General features: G+C 39.9%; 1 protein-coding gene across 1 annotated transcript in view; it reads right to left on the bottom strand.

Moving 5' to 3' along the window:
• Positions 1-3,048: 3,048 nt before the first annotated feature.
• Positions 3,049-11,692, bottom strand: part of LOC120913585 (endothelin receptor type B-like) — a 35,231-nt gene continuing 26,587 nt past the window's right edge. The window contains exons 5-8 of the mRNA XM_040323623.1: positions 9,778-9,927; positions 7,722-7,855; positions 7,222-7,330; positions 3,049-3,628 (exon numbers count right to left, since the gene is read on the bottom strand). Of these exons, the coding sequence (XP_040179557.1) occupies positions 3,479-3,628; positions 7,222-7,330; positions 7,722-7,855; positions 9,778-9,927 (543 nt within the window). The 3' untranslated portion in view covers positions 3,049-3,478. The remainder of the gene's footprint in view (positions 3,629-7,221; positions 7,331-7,721; positions 7,856-9,777; positions 9,928-11,692) is intronic.

Below are 11,692 nucleotides of genomic sequence, written 5' to 3'. Positions count from 1 at the left end.
CAGCCGCCGAGGGACCCCAGAAGACCAGGATCTGGGCCACTCTGTATAACATGTATAACATGTTTGTTATTTAAAAAAAATAAAAACCGAATCCATACACCCCCTTTAAACACAGATGCATACATTCATATTTCAATACAAATATTAGCTTCTCCAATTAAATACTATGCTAGATCCACCATCCAGTGATCCTGCTGAGCTGACAAGGATAGATAACATATCTGAACATTTTGGCCATACAAAGGGTCTGCACAGAATCATTGGTTGGTATGATGGGTGTGCTATTGACCATGCTATCTCAGCAATTAGTGTAAAGCAGTGTTTCTCAAGGCAGTCAAGGCACCCTTTCAAATTCTGCACAATCCCAAGGCACCCCATTCTAAAATGTAAAAACCTAACCTAATAGTGCACCAACACTTAGGACACCCAACATTAGAGGGTATTTAGTCCTCCAAAGACTGAATAGTGTTCCAATTTTTCTCTTCTCCCTCAGTTTCTCTCAGGCCACGTATATACGACCGTTTTTCTCGGCAGAATCCAGCAAGAAACTCGATGGGAGACGTATTCTGCCGAGAAAACCGGTCGTGTGTACACTTTTCGCCGAGAAACCCGTCGGGAAACTCGTCGAGCCAAAAAGAGAGCATGTTCTCTATTTCCTCGTCGGGCAATGGGAAAATTTGGCTCGACGAGTTTTTTGACAGCCGAACAAGGAACTCGACGGGGAAAACGATGTGTTTCACCCGTCGAGTTTCTCGGTCGTGTGTACGCGGCCTCACTCACTCAGCTTATGTGACCTCGATGCTGACAGAGAGGGGCAGGGGAGGGCAAAAACAAGCAAGCTCTGCAGGTGTGCATCATCCTCCTTATCAACTGATGGCATCATTAGTTGTTAGGACACCATGGGCTAAAAAGTTGTAATGGTGCACAATGAAAATTTGTGGCTTTATATAACTAAAAGGCAGGCTTCATCCTCTAGCAAAGCGTGGTGACGTACAACACGTACGACAGCACTATAAAGGGGAAGTTCCATGCGGATGACGCCACCCTTGGGGCTGATTTAGCTGATTCCGTGTTAGTAAAAGACGATTCGCGCTTTTCTGTCTGTTACAGCGTGATGAATGTGCTTACTCCATTATGAACGGTAGTTTTACTAGAACGAGCACTCCCGTCTCATAACTTGCTTCTGAGCATGCGCAGGTTTTTAACGTTGTTTTAGCCCACACACGATCATTTTTTACAACCCGAAAAACGGCATCGTTTAAAACGTTGTTAAAAATGCAGCATGCTTGAAAAAATGTTTTGTTGTTTTTCAGAAGCCGAAAAATGATGTGAAGCCCACACACGAGTCATTTTAAATGACATTTTTTTTAAACTACGTTTTTTTCATGCCGAAAAATGATCGTGTGTACGCGGCATAAGTCCTTTCTAATGTCCTAGCGCTCCCCTCTAAACACGTTAAATATCTGTAGTATTACATGCATACAGAATGTCATTTAGGTAACGCAGACACACTGGGCATTCAGAAAGTCCATTGCCTTTCAGTATAAAATGAACTATGTTACATGAAGAATAAGAATGGCAGTGTTAGCTTACAAACAAACTTCTTGTACCGGGAATGTCTGAAAATTTATTTAAAAGGGTTGTGTAGGCAAAATATAAAAGACTTAAAGAAAAGTGCTATGACCTAATATTATGACGAGAGGTGTTCTTGTGTTTTCAATTTATAATCTCCAGGCTCATGTGCTACTTACAGTAATATAAGGGTTTGCAGTCCGGAGTCCGGTGCGTTTCTGCTCATTGGTTCATTGGTGTGAATCTTTGTCTGATTTCTCACCTGAACCAGACCCAAAAAAGCACATGACCCTTTTCAAAACCACACCACGACCGCCCCAGACATGTGTGAACCAGCTCTATTGAGAGCCAGTCACATTCACATGTTATGTGAATTGGATGCGGTTAAAAACACATCCCATTCGCATATATGTGAATCCAGCCTGAACCCAGAATACATGTAACCTGCTTATTCTGATTTTGTCTCCCTTGAAGTGCACTGCAGCAAAATGCTGTGGAATACAACCAGTAAAAATTATTTTCTATTTCAGAGATCTTGGAGTCTCACCTTTCCTAAAGGGGTTTTAAAGGTTTGTTTTTTATTTTCTAAATAGGTTCCTTTAACCTAGTGCATTCCATCCTATTGACAATGTCCAATGACGAAACGCGTCTGGGAGGACGTGCGGTGACGTCATCACGTTAGGAGGAAGAAGCATGTTTTTCTTCTTAGGAGGAAGAAGCATGTTTTTCTTCTTTACCATGTGAGTAGTTTACGAATTACTTTTTAAATCAATAAAATCCTTGCGGTATTACACTATGTCTGCCATTCTCTACATGTAATTGTGCGGTGGTGTCCTGTCACACTTGCGGGAGCTAAGGGCTGTTCGATCCAGGGAGCAGGATCTCTCCCCAAAGGCCACGGCTGGGTTACAGCCGATTGCTGTTTATCATTATCCCTCTGGTAAGCTGCTTAACATAAGTGGTGGCTGGCTCTCACTACAAGAGTGTGCTGTGGATTCACGTGGTGACTGGATTGTCTCGTGTACGGCAGAATTTGTTTCAAAATTGGAAGGAATATAGACTCTTTTTCATTCACCATTCAGTTCTCTATAGGATCTGTTTACTGGTATATTTGTGATGTATGGACTGTAGATGAAACTGAGTCCGGGTGCTATAGCGCAGCTCTACCCCCCCTTTTTTCTCCAAGCTAGTGCATTGTTGGTTAACTAACCTTTTCCTTTGATTTCCCTTCTAAATGTTTTTTTTTCTTTGTTTTCTTTGTCTGAATTTCTCACTTCCTGTTTCTCCTCAGTAAGCTGTTCTGGCTGACTAACCCCCAGCCAGAATGGCTCGGATGAGGGGGGCAAGCTTACTGAGGAGGAACAGGAAGTGAGAAATTCAGACAAAGAAAAAAAACATTTAGAAGGGAAATCGAAGGAAAAGATAAGTGAACCAACAATGCACTAGCTTAAAGGAACCTATTTAGAAAACAAAAAATTAACCTTTACAACCCTTTTAATACTGGCACTTGTTGACAGATAAACGTACAGGTAAATAAAATGTGCATTCAACCTGTCACAACCCCTTTAAAAATACACAAGAATATAAATATTACACACATATAACCTTAGTCCTAGGCCCTGAAAAAAATTACATTTTAGTAAAAATAAAACTCCCAGGAAGCTTGGTGGTGGATTTCCTGTCTTATGTGACCTTTAAAAAAGTTCTTGGTCAGGTGGTATTCCAGGTTTCCATCTTGAAAATAGATTAAATGCCTACAGTACAGCATAAAAGTGGACACTATATATGCAGCCCACAAGGCATTCATGTCATCTCTGACATCATATATACATCATATATACACTGATCAGGTAGGGAAATGTGGTTTCTGGTCCATTGTGGTGGTGCTGTTTGCATTATCTTCATTTCAGGAAGAGCTGTATTTGTTTGTCAGACGAGAACTGCTGCGATCCAGGACTAAGTCATGGCCGTTAGCTTTCCACTTCCCTCCAGAACCCTTTTCATCCATAGGAGTGATAGTGAGGTTGGGCCTATGGCACCAGCAGCAGAGGCAAGACTAGAAGAAAAGAAAAAATGCATAATTATATTGAACCGAGACAGAAGAAATCAACAAAAATTTGAAATCTATCTTGAAGATCTTTAAAATTGTTCTAAACCCTTACATATATCCAGAGATTAAATAAACCCTCCTTCATAAATATTACTGTTTATCTGCAGTCTCCTCTCACCTACACCCCTTCAAAAGATTATATCTTGTTAAAAATCTTTCTTCATCTGTCAGGAGCACAGTGGAGGGGGCACAGAGGCTGCAGTTACACTGTCTGAGAGCAGAAGAACTGTGTTCTGAATAGACAATCTCTGTTCTGAGCTCTCCCCTCCCGACACTTGTATCTTTTGTATCTCATGTGTTGGGAAAACTTGTCAGAAGTGACTCATGCTGATAACAGAGGAACGAAGCACCAGAGAGAAACGACACTTTGGCCCCTTTCAGACGTCCGCTCCGCCTGTCGGTTATTACAAGTCTGTTAACGGACTTGTAATACATCCCTATGGGATCGCGTCCGTTAGCGGATGGAGCATCCGCTAGCGTCCGCGTCCGTCGGGATCCGGTTTTCGGACGGAAGAAAACCCTATTTTTCTTCCGTCCGGCGGAACGGAACTGATGCAGACGGACAGACGGTCCGTCTGCATCCGGTTCCCCATAGGGCAGAGCGGAGCTGAGACAGGGCGGTCCCTGCACTGTGCGCGGGGACCGCCCTATCCGCCGACAGCTCAGCGGGGATCCCTGCTGAGCCGACGGAGACACACGGAGCGGACCCAGAAACGGTCCGCTCCGTGTGAAAGAGCCCTTAGGGATTTGGAGAGAGATAAGTAAACACTACGGCCCGGATTCACATACATCTTACGCCGACATATCTGTTGATACGCCGCGTAAGTTGTAGGATGCGCCGTTGTATCTCTGTGCCGTATTTTCAAAACCAGATACGCCTGAATTTGGGCTTGATCCGACCGACGTAAGTCTCCTTACGCCGTCGTATCTTGGGTGCATATTTACGCTGGTCGCTAGGGGCGCTTCCATAGATTTACGTGTCGAATATGTAAATGAGCTAGATACGCCGATTCACGAACGTACTTGCGCCCGTCGCAGTAAGCTACGCCGTTTACGTAAGGCGTATGTCCGGCGTAAGTTTACCCCTCATAAAGCAGGGGTAAGTCCTGTTAAGGTATGGACGTCGGAAACGTCGGAACAGCGGTCGTATTTTACGTTGTTTACGTAAGTCGTACGTGAATGGGGCTGTGCGTAGGTTACGTTCAAGTCGCATGAATGCACCCAGCGTATCTTAGGGAGTAAATTCGACGTGATTTGAGCATGCGCGCACATGCGCCGTTCGTTCGGCCATGCATTTACATGGGGTCACGCTTCATTATAATACAACACTCCCACTACCAGCCTACTTTGAATTAGGCGGCTTACGCCGGCCATTTTATGTTACGCCGGCGTAAGAAAGGGAGCAAGTGCTTTGTGAATACAGTACGAGCCACTCTAGGTTACGTCGGCGTAGCGCATATCAGATGCGCTATGCCGCTCTAAAGAAGCGCCAATCTTTCTGAATCCCGGCCTACAGATATATGTGCTTTGCTCTGATGCCATGATTGAGGTTTACAGACACTTTAAAAAATCTCAATCACCGTGGGGCAGTGGCTTGCCAGCAAAATGTAAATGATCGTAAGTTAAAACATAATTTGGAGGGAAAAAAAAAATCTCACTAACCATGTCCAGCTATCCAAACACCACCTTTTAAATACTGATTAATGAACCTAACATGTGTGACTGAGAATATTATAGTGCTACAATATTTGTTTAGGGTTCTTCAAACCAGCACAATGGAGGGATTGCTGTATGTGTTTCTCTGCAAAACATATGACTTCTTGGGTTTCCATTAACGTAATTGGAAAAACTAAATTTGTTCTTCCATCTGGGAACTAAAGTAGTTTATAACTCAAATCATAAAAGTGAAGATTTTAATCTGGAATTATTTATTTATATAAATATTCTAGAATAATGTTGCTGGTTGCTGGAGCAAAGCATTTTTAATTGAGAACTGCTAATATGAACAAATGTACATTTATAACATTTATATATTACAGGAAAAGGAAGATGGGGTAGAATATACATTTATTAGGGTTAATTAAGAGTTAAAAATTGTTTTAAAAAACTTTTGCTGTACGCATTTCAGGTCTGAGCTGTCAGTTTGACAGCTTAGTGCTGCACAGTACAGGTGACAGCCATGGGGTGCAGAGGCACGAGAGGCTCCCACCCCAGCTGTCTCCCCCTAGAACGTGCCGGCTATGGTGCTTCTTCTGCCCTGTCCCAACCTGCTTCAAAGCAGACTTGCGTAAAGGATAAATGCACTTTCAGACAAGTTCACTTTCTCTTCTTGGCCCTTCGCCGACTTATAATAACCCCACCTATCCCAGAGGCTTACTTACCTCCACCCCACAGCTGTTTTATTACAGTTAGGTGTACCTTAAAAAAATCTTTAAATGTGTTTTTTATATATACAGTATGTAATACAAAAACCTGAATTTGTCTTCTAATCTCCTGCACAGTGGGATGTAGACTGGGAATGGGAATGGGAATGGCAATGTGAGCTTTATGCAATGTAGAATACACTTTAAAAAACTGTCAGTCTAACACTGGTAGCTTGCAAATAGGAAAAAACAAAAAACAAATCACAGGGTTAAAGTGGTTGTAAAGTCAAAGAAAGATTACTGCAAGCCCCTCTGTTCTACTAAGCTATACTACACTATGTTCATGTTAGAATAAAATGATGCCTCTAAATACCTTCTCTCCCATCTTTTCTGGTCGGTCATGCTCTCCTCCCCCAATCTAAGGGCTACAGCGGGAGGGGCTGAGATCCGCCTCTGACGTCAGCAAGTCACACGACCACTGTGCTGTCTGCTCAGCCCCTCCCACTGTAGCCCTTAGATCGGGGAGGAGAGCAGCCAGAGATCATGTGACCGACCAAAAAAGATTGGAAAGAAGGTATTTAGAGGCATCATTTTATACAAACATCTACACAGTGTAGTATAGCTTAGTAGAACAGGGGGGGCTGGCAGTAATCTTTTATTGACTTTACTGCCAGCTACTAGTAGTGGAAGGATTGAAGGGGCAGGGAAGAGATCGCTCACAGCCTCACACACAGAAGCTGACAGACAGCGAGGGAGGGGAATAGAAGAGAGCACCTGGCTGACGGAGGCAAGTAAGCTGACAACGTTATCATGGATCTGCAGCCATACTGTGGTCAGCACAATTTTTTTTTTTTATTACGGGTTACAACCTTTTTAGGGCTTTATTTGTGTTGTGCTGCTCCTTGATTTTCTAAATAGAGGGCCGGTATGGGGAAAGCGAAGGGACCAGGGTTGCCAACTTTCAGTAAATTTACGAACAATTTGTAAAATCCGTACATTCTGTCCTTGAATGTCCATTACGGACATGTAGGCTGAATGTCAGTAACTGACGTTCATGGACAGATGCAACAATTATGGATTTTACAAACTGTTTGTAAATTTACTGAAAGTTGGCAACCCTGGAAGGGACCATGATGTGTTGCTTACTGCAATACACAAAACAAGCATGATGCTTACCTGGAAACAGTTTTTGAATTTCCTGCTGACAAAGTAGAGCGCCACTGGATTTATACAGGAATTCAGTGAGGCCATATTGATTCCAATGTAATTCATGACTAAGAAAAAACTAAAGAAAAAACAAACATGTAAATAGATATAGAGACCAACCAGCCTTCGTGTTTAAGGTGTATTTTCAGACAAAACTTTTTCTTAGCTTTGGATAGAATAATGAAGGGTTAGAGTACAAACTCTCAAACAGCAACACTGAATTTTTTAATCTATAAAGTAAAAGGTGAAAAGTGGTTAGTCGCTATTGGCAGCAACTGTAGCAAGACTTTAGTATCATTTAAAAAAAACAACGATTTTTAAAGCCAAGGAGTTTGGATTTAAAGCCTTTACTTTCATAATGTAGTAGTGGATTCACTTTGTTTTCTGGTCACTGGGCAGCTATCTCTGCATCCTATCCTTATTCTACATACAGAAGATGCATCAAACCATCTGAAAATCTGGAATCTCACCTGAGAAGTTCACATCTGTGTGGATCTGTTCCATCATATACAGTTTTTTTCAGTATACTGCTCACATGGAGAGGAAGCCAGCAGAGTGCGAAGATCACCACCAAGCAAAACACTGTCTTCGCCACTTCCCTTCTCTGAAATAAAACATCAGAATCCTTGAACATGGAGTTTCCCAAAGGACATGCATATGGCTCTAGGATATACTTATTTCAAGGAAACATATGAAAAAAAGGCTACATCAAGTGTTTTAAAAATGGTGAATATCTAGTGACAAGAGGCCAACTTATGCAATGTAGATATGTTGTATGGCAGCAATGAATTATGTATAAGCTGTGATTTTTCAAGTACTGGATAGAAAAGGAAGCATATGCAAAATTTTTACAGTTAATCTGTTATTAATTAATCTACTTATATTTCCTTATATATACTTGTCTGGGTTTCTCAATGTTTTGTCGCTTTTAAAAGACTGCAAGTACAAAAAAATACTGGCTGATCTTCCAAAAAAAACACTGTGTTCCTTTCTAATTTCCTGTATGAACTGACAACACACTCCTAACACACTACAATCCCAAGAAGTGTTGTCAGCTCTACTTAGTCCTTCCCTCCTGGACCACAGAATCCCATTATGTAATGGGGATAAGAATAGGGAAAAGTGTTCTGTAATTCAGAAGGGGAAAACAGGACAGGGCTGACAACTGCTTGGGATTTAAAGTGAAACTTTAGTCACTTTAGACTGGCCCCTTTGACAGGTATAGCTATGTGAAACATTAAAAATAAGTACCTATACTGTTTAAAATATAAACTGTCTCACCATGCTTTGCACATGCTTAGTTGCTGTTTATTTTTAGGCACTGTGCCAGATTTGTAGAGGTCAAACTGCTGACATCCCAAAGATTAACTGCTGTTCAGGGGCTCTGGGCTTCAGGAAAATGGTGGCCTCCAGCAAGAAGAAACAGTAGCAATGCTGGAGGCAATTTACACGCACATTCGTTTTTTGTCAGCATAATCATTAGACATGTGCACACTGAAATATTTAGTTTCGGAATTTCGTTTTAGTCCGAAAAATACATTTATTTAGTTACTCCCGAAATTCGTTTTTATTTATCTTGTTTTGTTAAAAAATGCATTCGTCCGAAAATCTGAATTAATTAAGGTAGAATCTGTCATTGAAGGCTCATGGTGTCTGTCAAATGTTCGAAGAAGAGTCGACGGAGCAGCTAAACTGTACGTCGAATCGTACATTTCCGATCGAATGTCCTGCCTACAAGCTATAGTAGAATTCTAATGTTGTATGACTAGTAATAATTATATTTATACATTTTTATTACTAGTCAACCAACTGTCAAATTCTTCTATAGCCTATGGGCCAAGCATTTGACCGGAAATGTATGATTGTGGCGTCATACAGTTTAGCTGCTTGTCGAATCTTCTTAGAACTTTCGACAGACACCATAAGCCTTCAATGACAGATTTGACGTTTGTTTTTCGCTGCTTCATCGAATCTTCGTCGTTCATGTCGAATGGTCTACCCAACACTGTCTCTATAATGTCAAATCTTTCCTCTCTATGTAGAATAATCTTGGACTAATAGAGTTAATGTTAGGCACATTCGACCACAGGTTTGATAGACACAGATTGCTATTGCCAGCGTCGTGTCGAATCTCCTATCTATATCAAACTGTTGTAGCAAAGAAAACGAAAGCATTTTTTATGTCCGATCTTTCGGTTTTCGGATTCTGCGTGTTTGTTTTCGTTTGTTAAAACGATAGCGAAAATACCAAAAATTTGGACGAAAACGAATGCACATGTCTAATAATTATTGATGTGGAATGTATGCTTCTTCAATCTTGCTAAAGAACAATATTTTTTTAAGCAGGTTGTTATAGGTTGTTAGGTTCCACTTAAAGTGCTGTAAATGAATATAGCTATCTGCTCAAACATCAAATTAGTAGAACTCTGGGTGTTCTTCTATACCTGCAACATTTTTAAAGGGATTAAACATTAGGAAAGAGAAACAATTTATTAATAAGGAGAATTCTATAAAGGTAACACCTACCTGTTTCATGTGATCATTGAGTGCTATTCTCATGCCATTCTTAATGCTTAGCATCTCACAGGACATTAATGTATAAAAGATTCCAGTGCAGGCCAAAGGAAGGCAGAAGTAAAAACCAAAAAGCCACCATACCTTCACTTCTTGATAAAACTGGAATATAAGCAATAATGGCAATAAAAAAGTTATGTTTGTTTACCAGGCCTCACATTTAACACCTAATGTAAACCTTTCACAAGCCTGAGTAATGCAAACGTATCATATAATGTACAAATATATGATCAACAAATATACAATCAAGCTACCCTGATATATACTATATGCAGTATATATATATTATTATTTTTTTTCAACTGAAACATTTTGATACATGGTGGGGACGCTGTAATATCATGAAGTAAATAAGTAGTTATGCCCAAAATGTTATTGTATACTCAAGTTGAAAAATTATGTCAATAGGTATGGTAAATCTAGAAGTAGTGGGAATTAATTGGTGTTGCCCCTTAAATGTAATGTAATGCAAATAAGGAAAGATGTGATAAGAAATGCCTATTTTCAATGTAGATACTCCTTGGAATTTCTTTACCCTGGATTCTTTTCTCTTTTTTTCTCTCTTTTCTACTTTCATTCTTTTCTTTTCTCTACTATCCTGTCCTTTTTTTTTATCTTTTGGATTTTCATATTTAAATTGGTAACATATAAAATCCAAATACTATATGTATTTATTACAACGTATAATTATACATTTTAAAGTTTTTATTGAATTAATTGATCTCAATTTAGCTCCCTTTTCATAGTGACTACACACATATTGAAAATACCTAGAACCAATTTTATTAGCACATACCTATACTTTACATTATTCAATTGTTATATCATCTTAACACTTCAATTTCTAGTTAACTTGTTTATGTAAATTATCTAATCTTTAGATATGTATAATTTCACCCAATTTGGTTAACATACACTTAATTAATATTACCAATTGTTGTAACTATTTATTACTAATTGTAACTGTGTCTATTATTTAAAAATTCAATAAACGAATTTGACAGGAAATGCCTATTTTAGTTTCAATATTTTTATTTGTTTATAGAGAAAAAAGTTTATTAACAAAAGATAATTTTTCTCAGACATGAGTAAAAAGAGTGGGAAGAGCATGCTTACAAACTGTTAACAGCTACTGACTGAGGCCTTGTACACACAAAAACCAGCAAGAAACTTGCTTGGAGATATTTTTTTGCCGAGGAAACCGGTCGTGTGTACATTTTCGTCGAGGAAACTGTCGAGAAACTCGACGAGCCAAAAAGAGAGCATGTTCTCTATTTCCTAGAGGGGAATGGAGAAAATTGGCTTGTCGAGTTACTCGACAGCCTAACAAGGAACTCGACGAGGAAAACAATGTGTTTCGCCCGTCGAGTTCCTCGGTCGTGTGTACGAGGCTTGAGACACTTGCCATCTCGACTAGGAGGTTGCCTGATGAGATGATGAAAGCTTTCTTTTTGCTCTTTAGGAGTGGGGATGAGTTAAATTGATCATTAGGTGGAGGCAATGGAGTTGATTTACTTGGTACACAGCTTGGTAAATGAGGTGAAACTTCACACTGCAAAGAATATCTAAACACGTGAAAGGAAAAGAGCAAAAAAAAAAAATTTTTTTTTTAGCTTGCACATATTTTTGTGATGGAAGTCACTGGAACTTCACCTAATACACTAAGCTCTGGGGAAATTCCCTTGTAAACAAACCCCAGTGTGCCGGAGTAGGTGGTACATTGGTTGTAATGTATTATTTGTGGTATTTAGTGCCAGGGTTGTTTCCTACCTTTAGTTTCTTATAACGGTTGGTATGTAAAGGGAAAATGATATAGATTTGTTATCGTGAGGAGATTTACTAAAACTGGTGTTTACAGAATCTGGTG

This window comes from Rana temporaria, chromosome 9 (assembly GCF_905171775.1).
Source record: "Rana temporaria chromosome 9, aRanTem1.1, whole genome shotgun sequence".
Taxonomy (NCBI): domain Eukaryota; kingdom Metazoa; phylum Chordata; class Amphibia; order Anura; family Ranidae; genus Rana; species Rana temporaria.
Note: the sequence above shows the minus strand (reverse complement) of the source record. Positions and strands in the feature narration are given on the sequence as shown.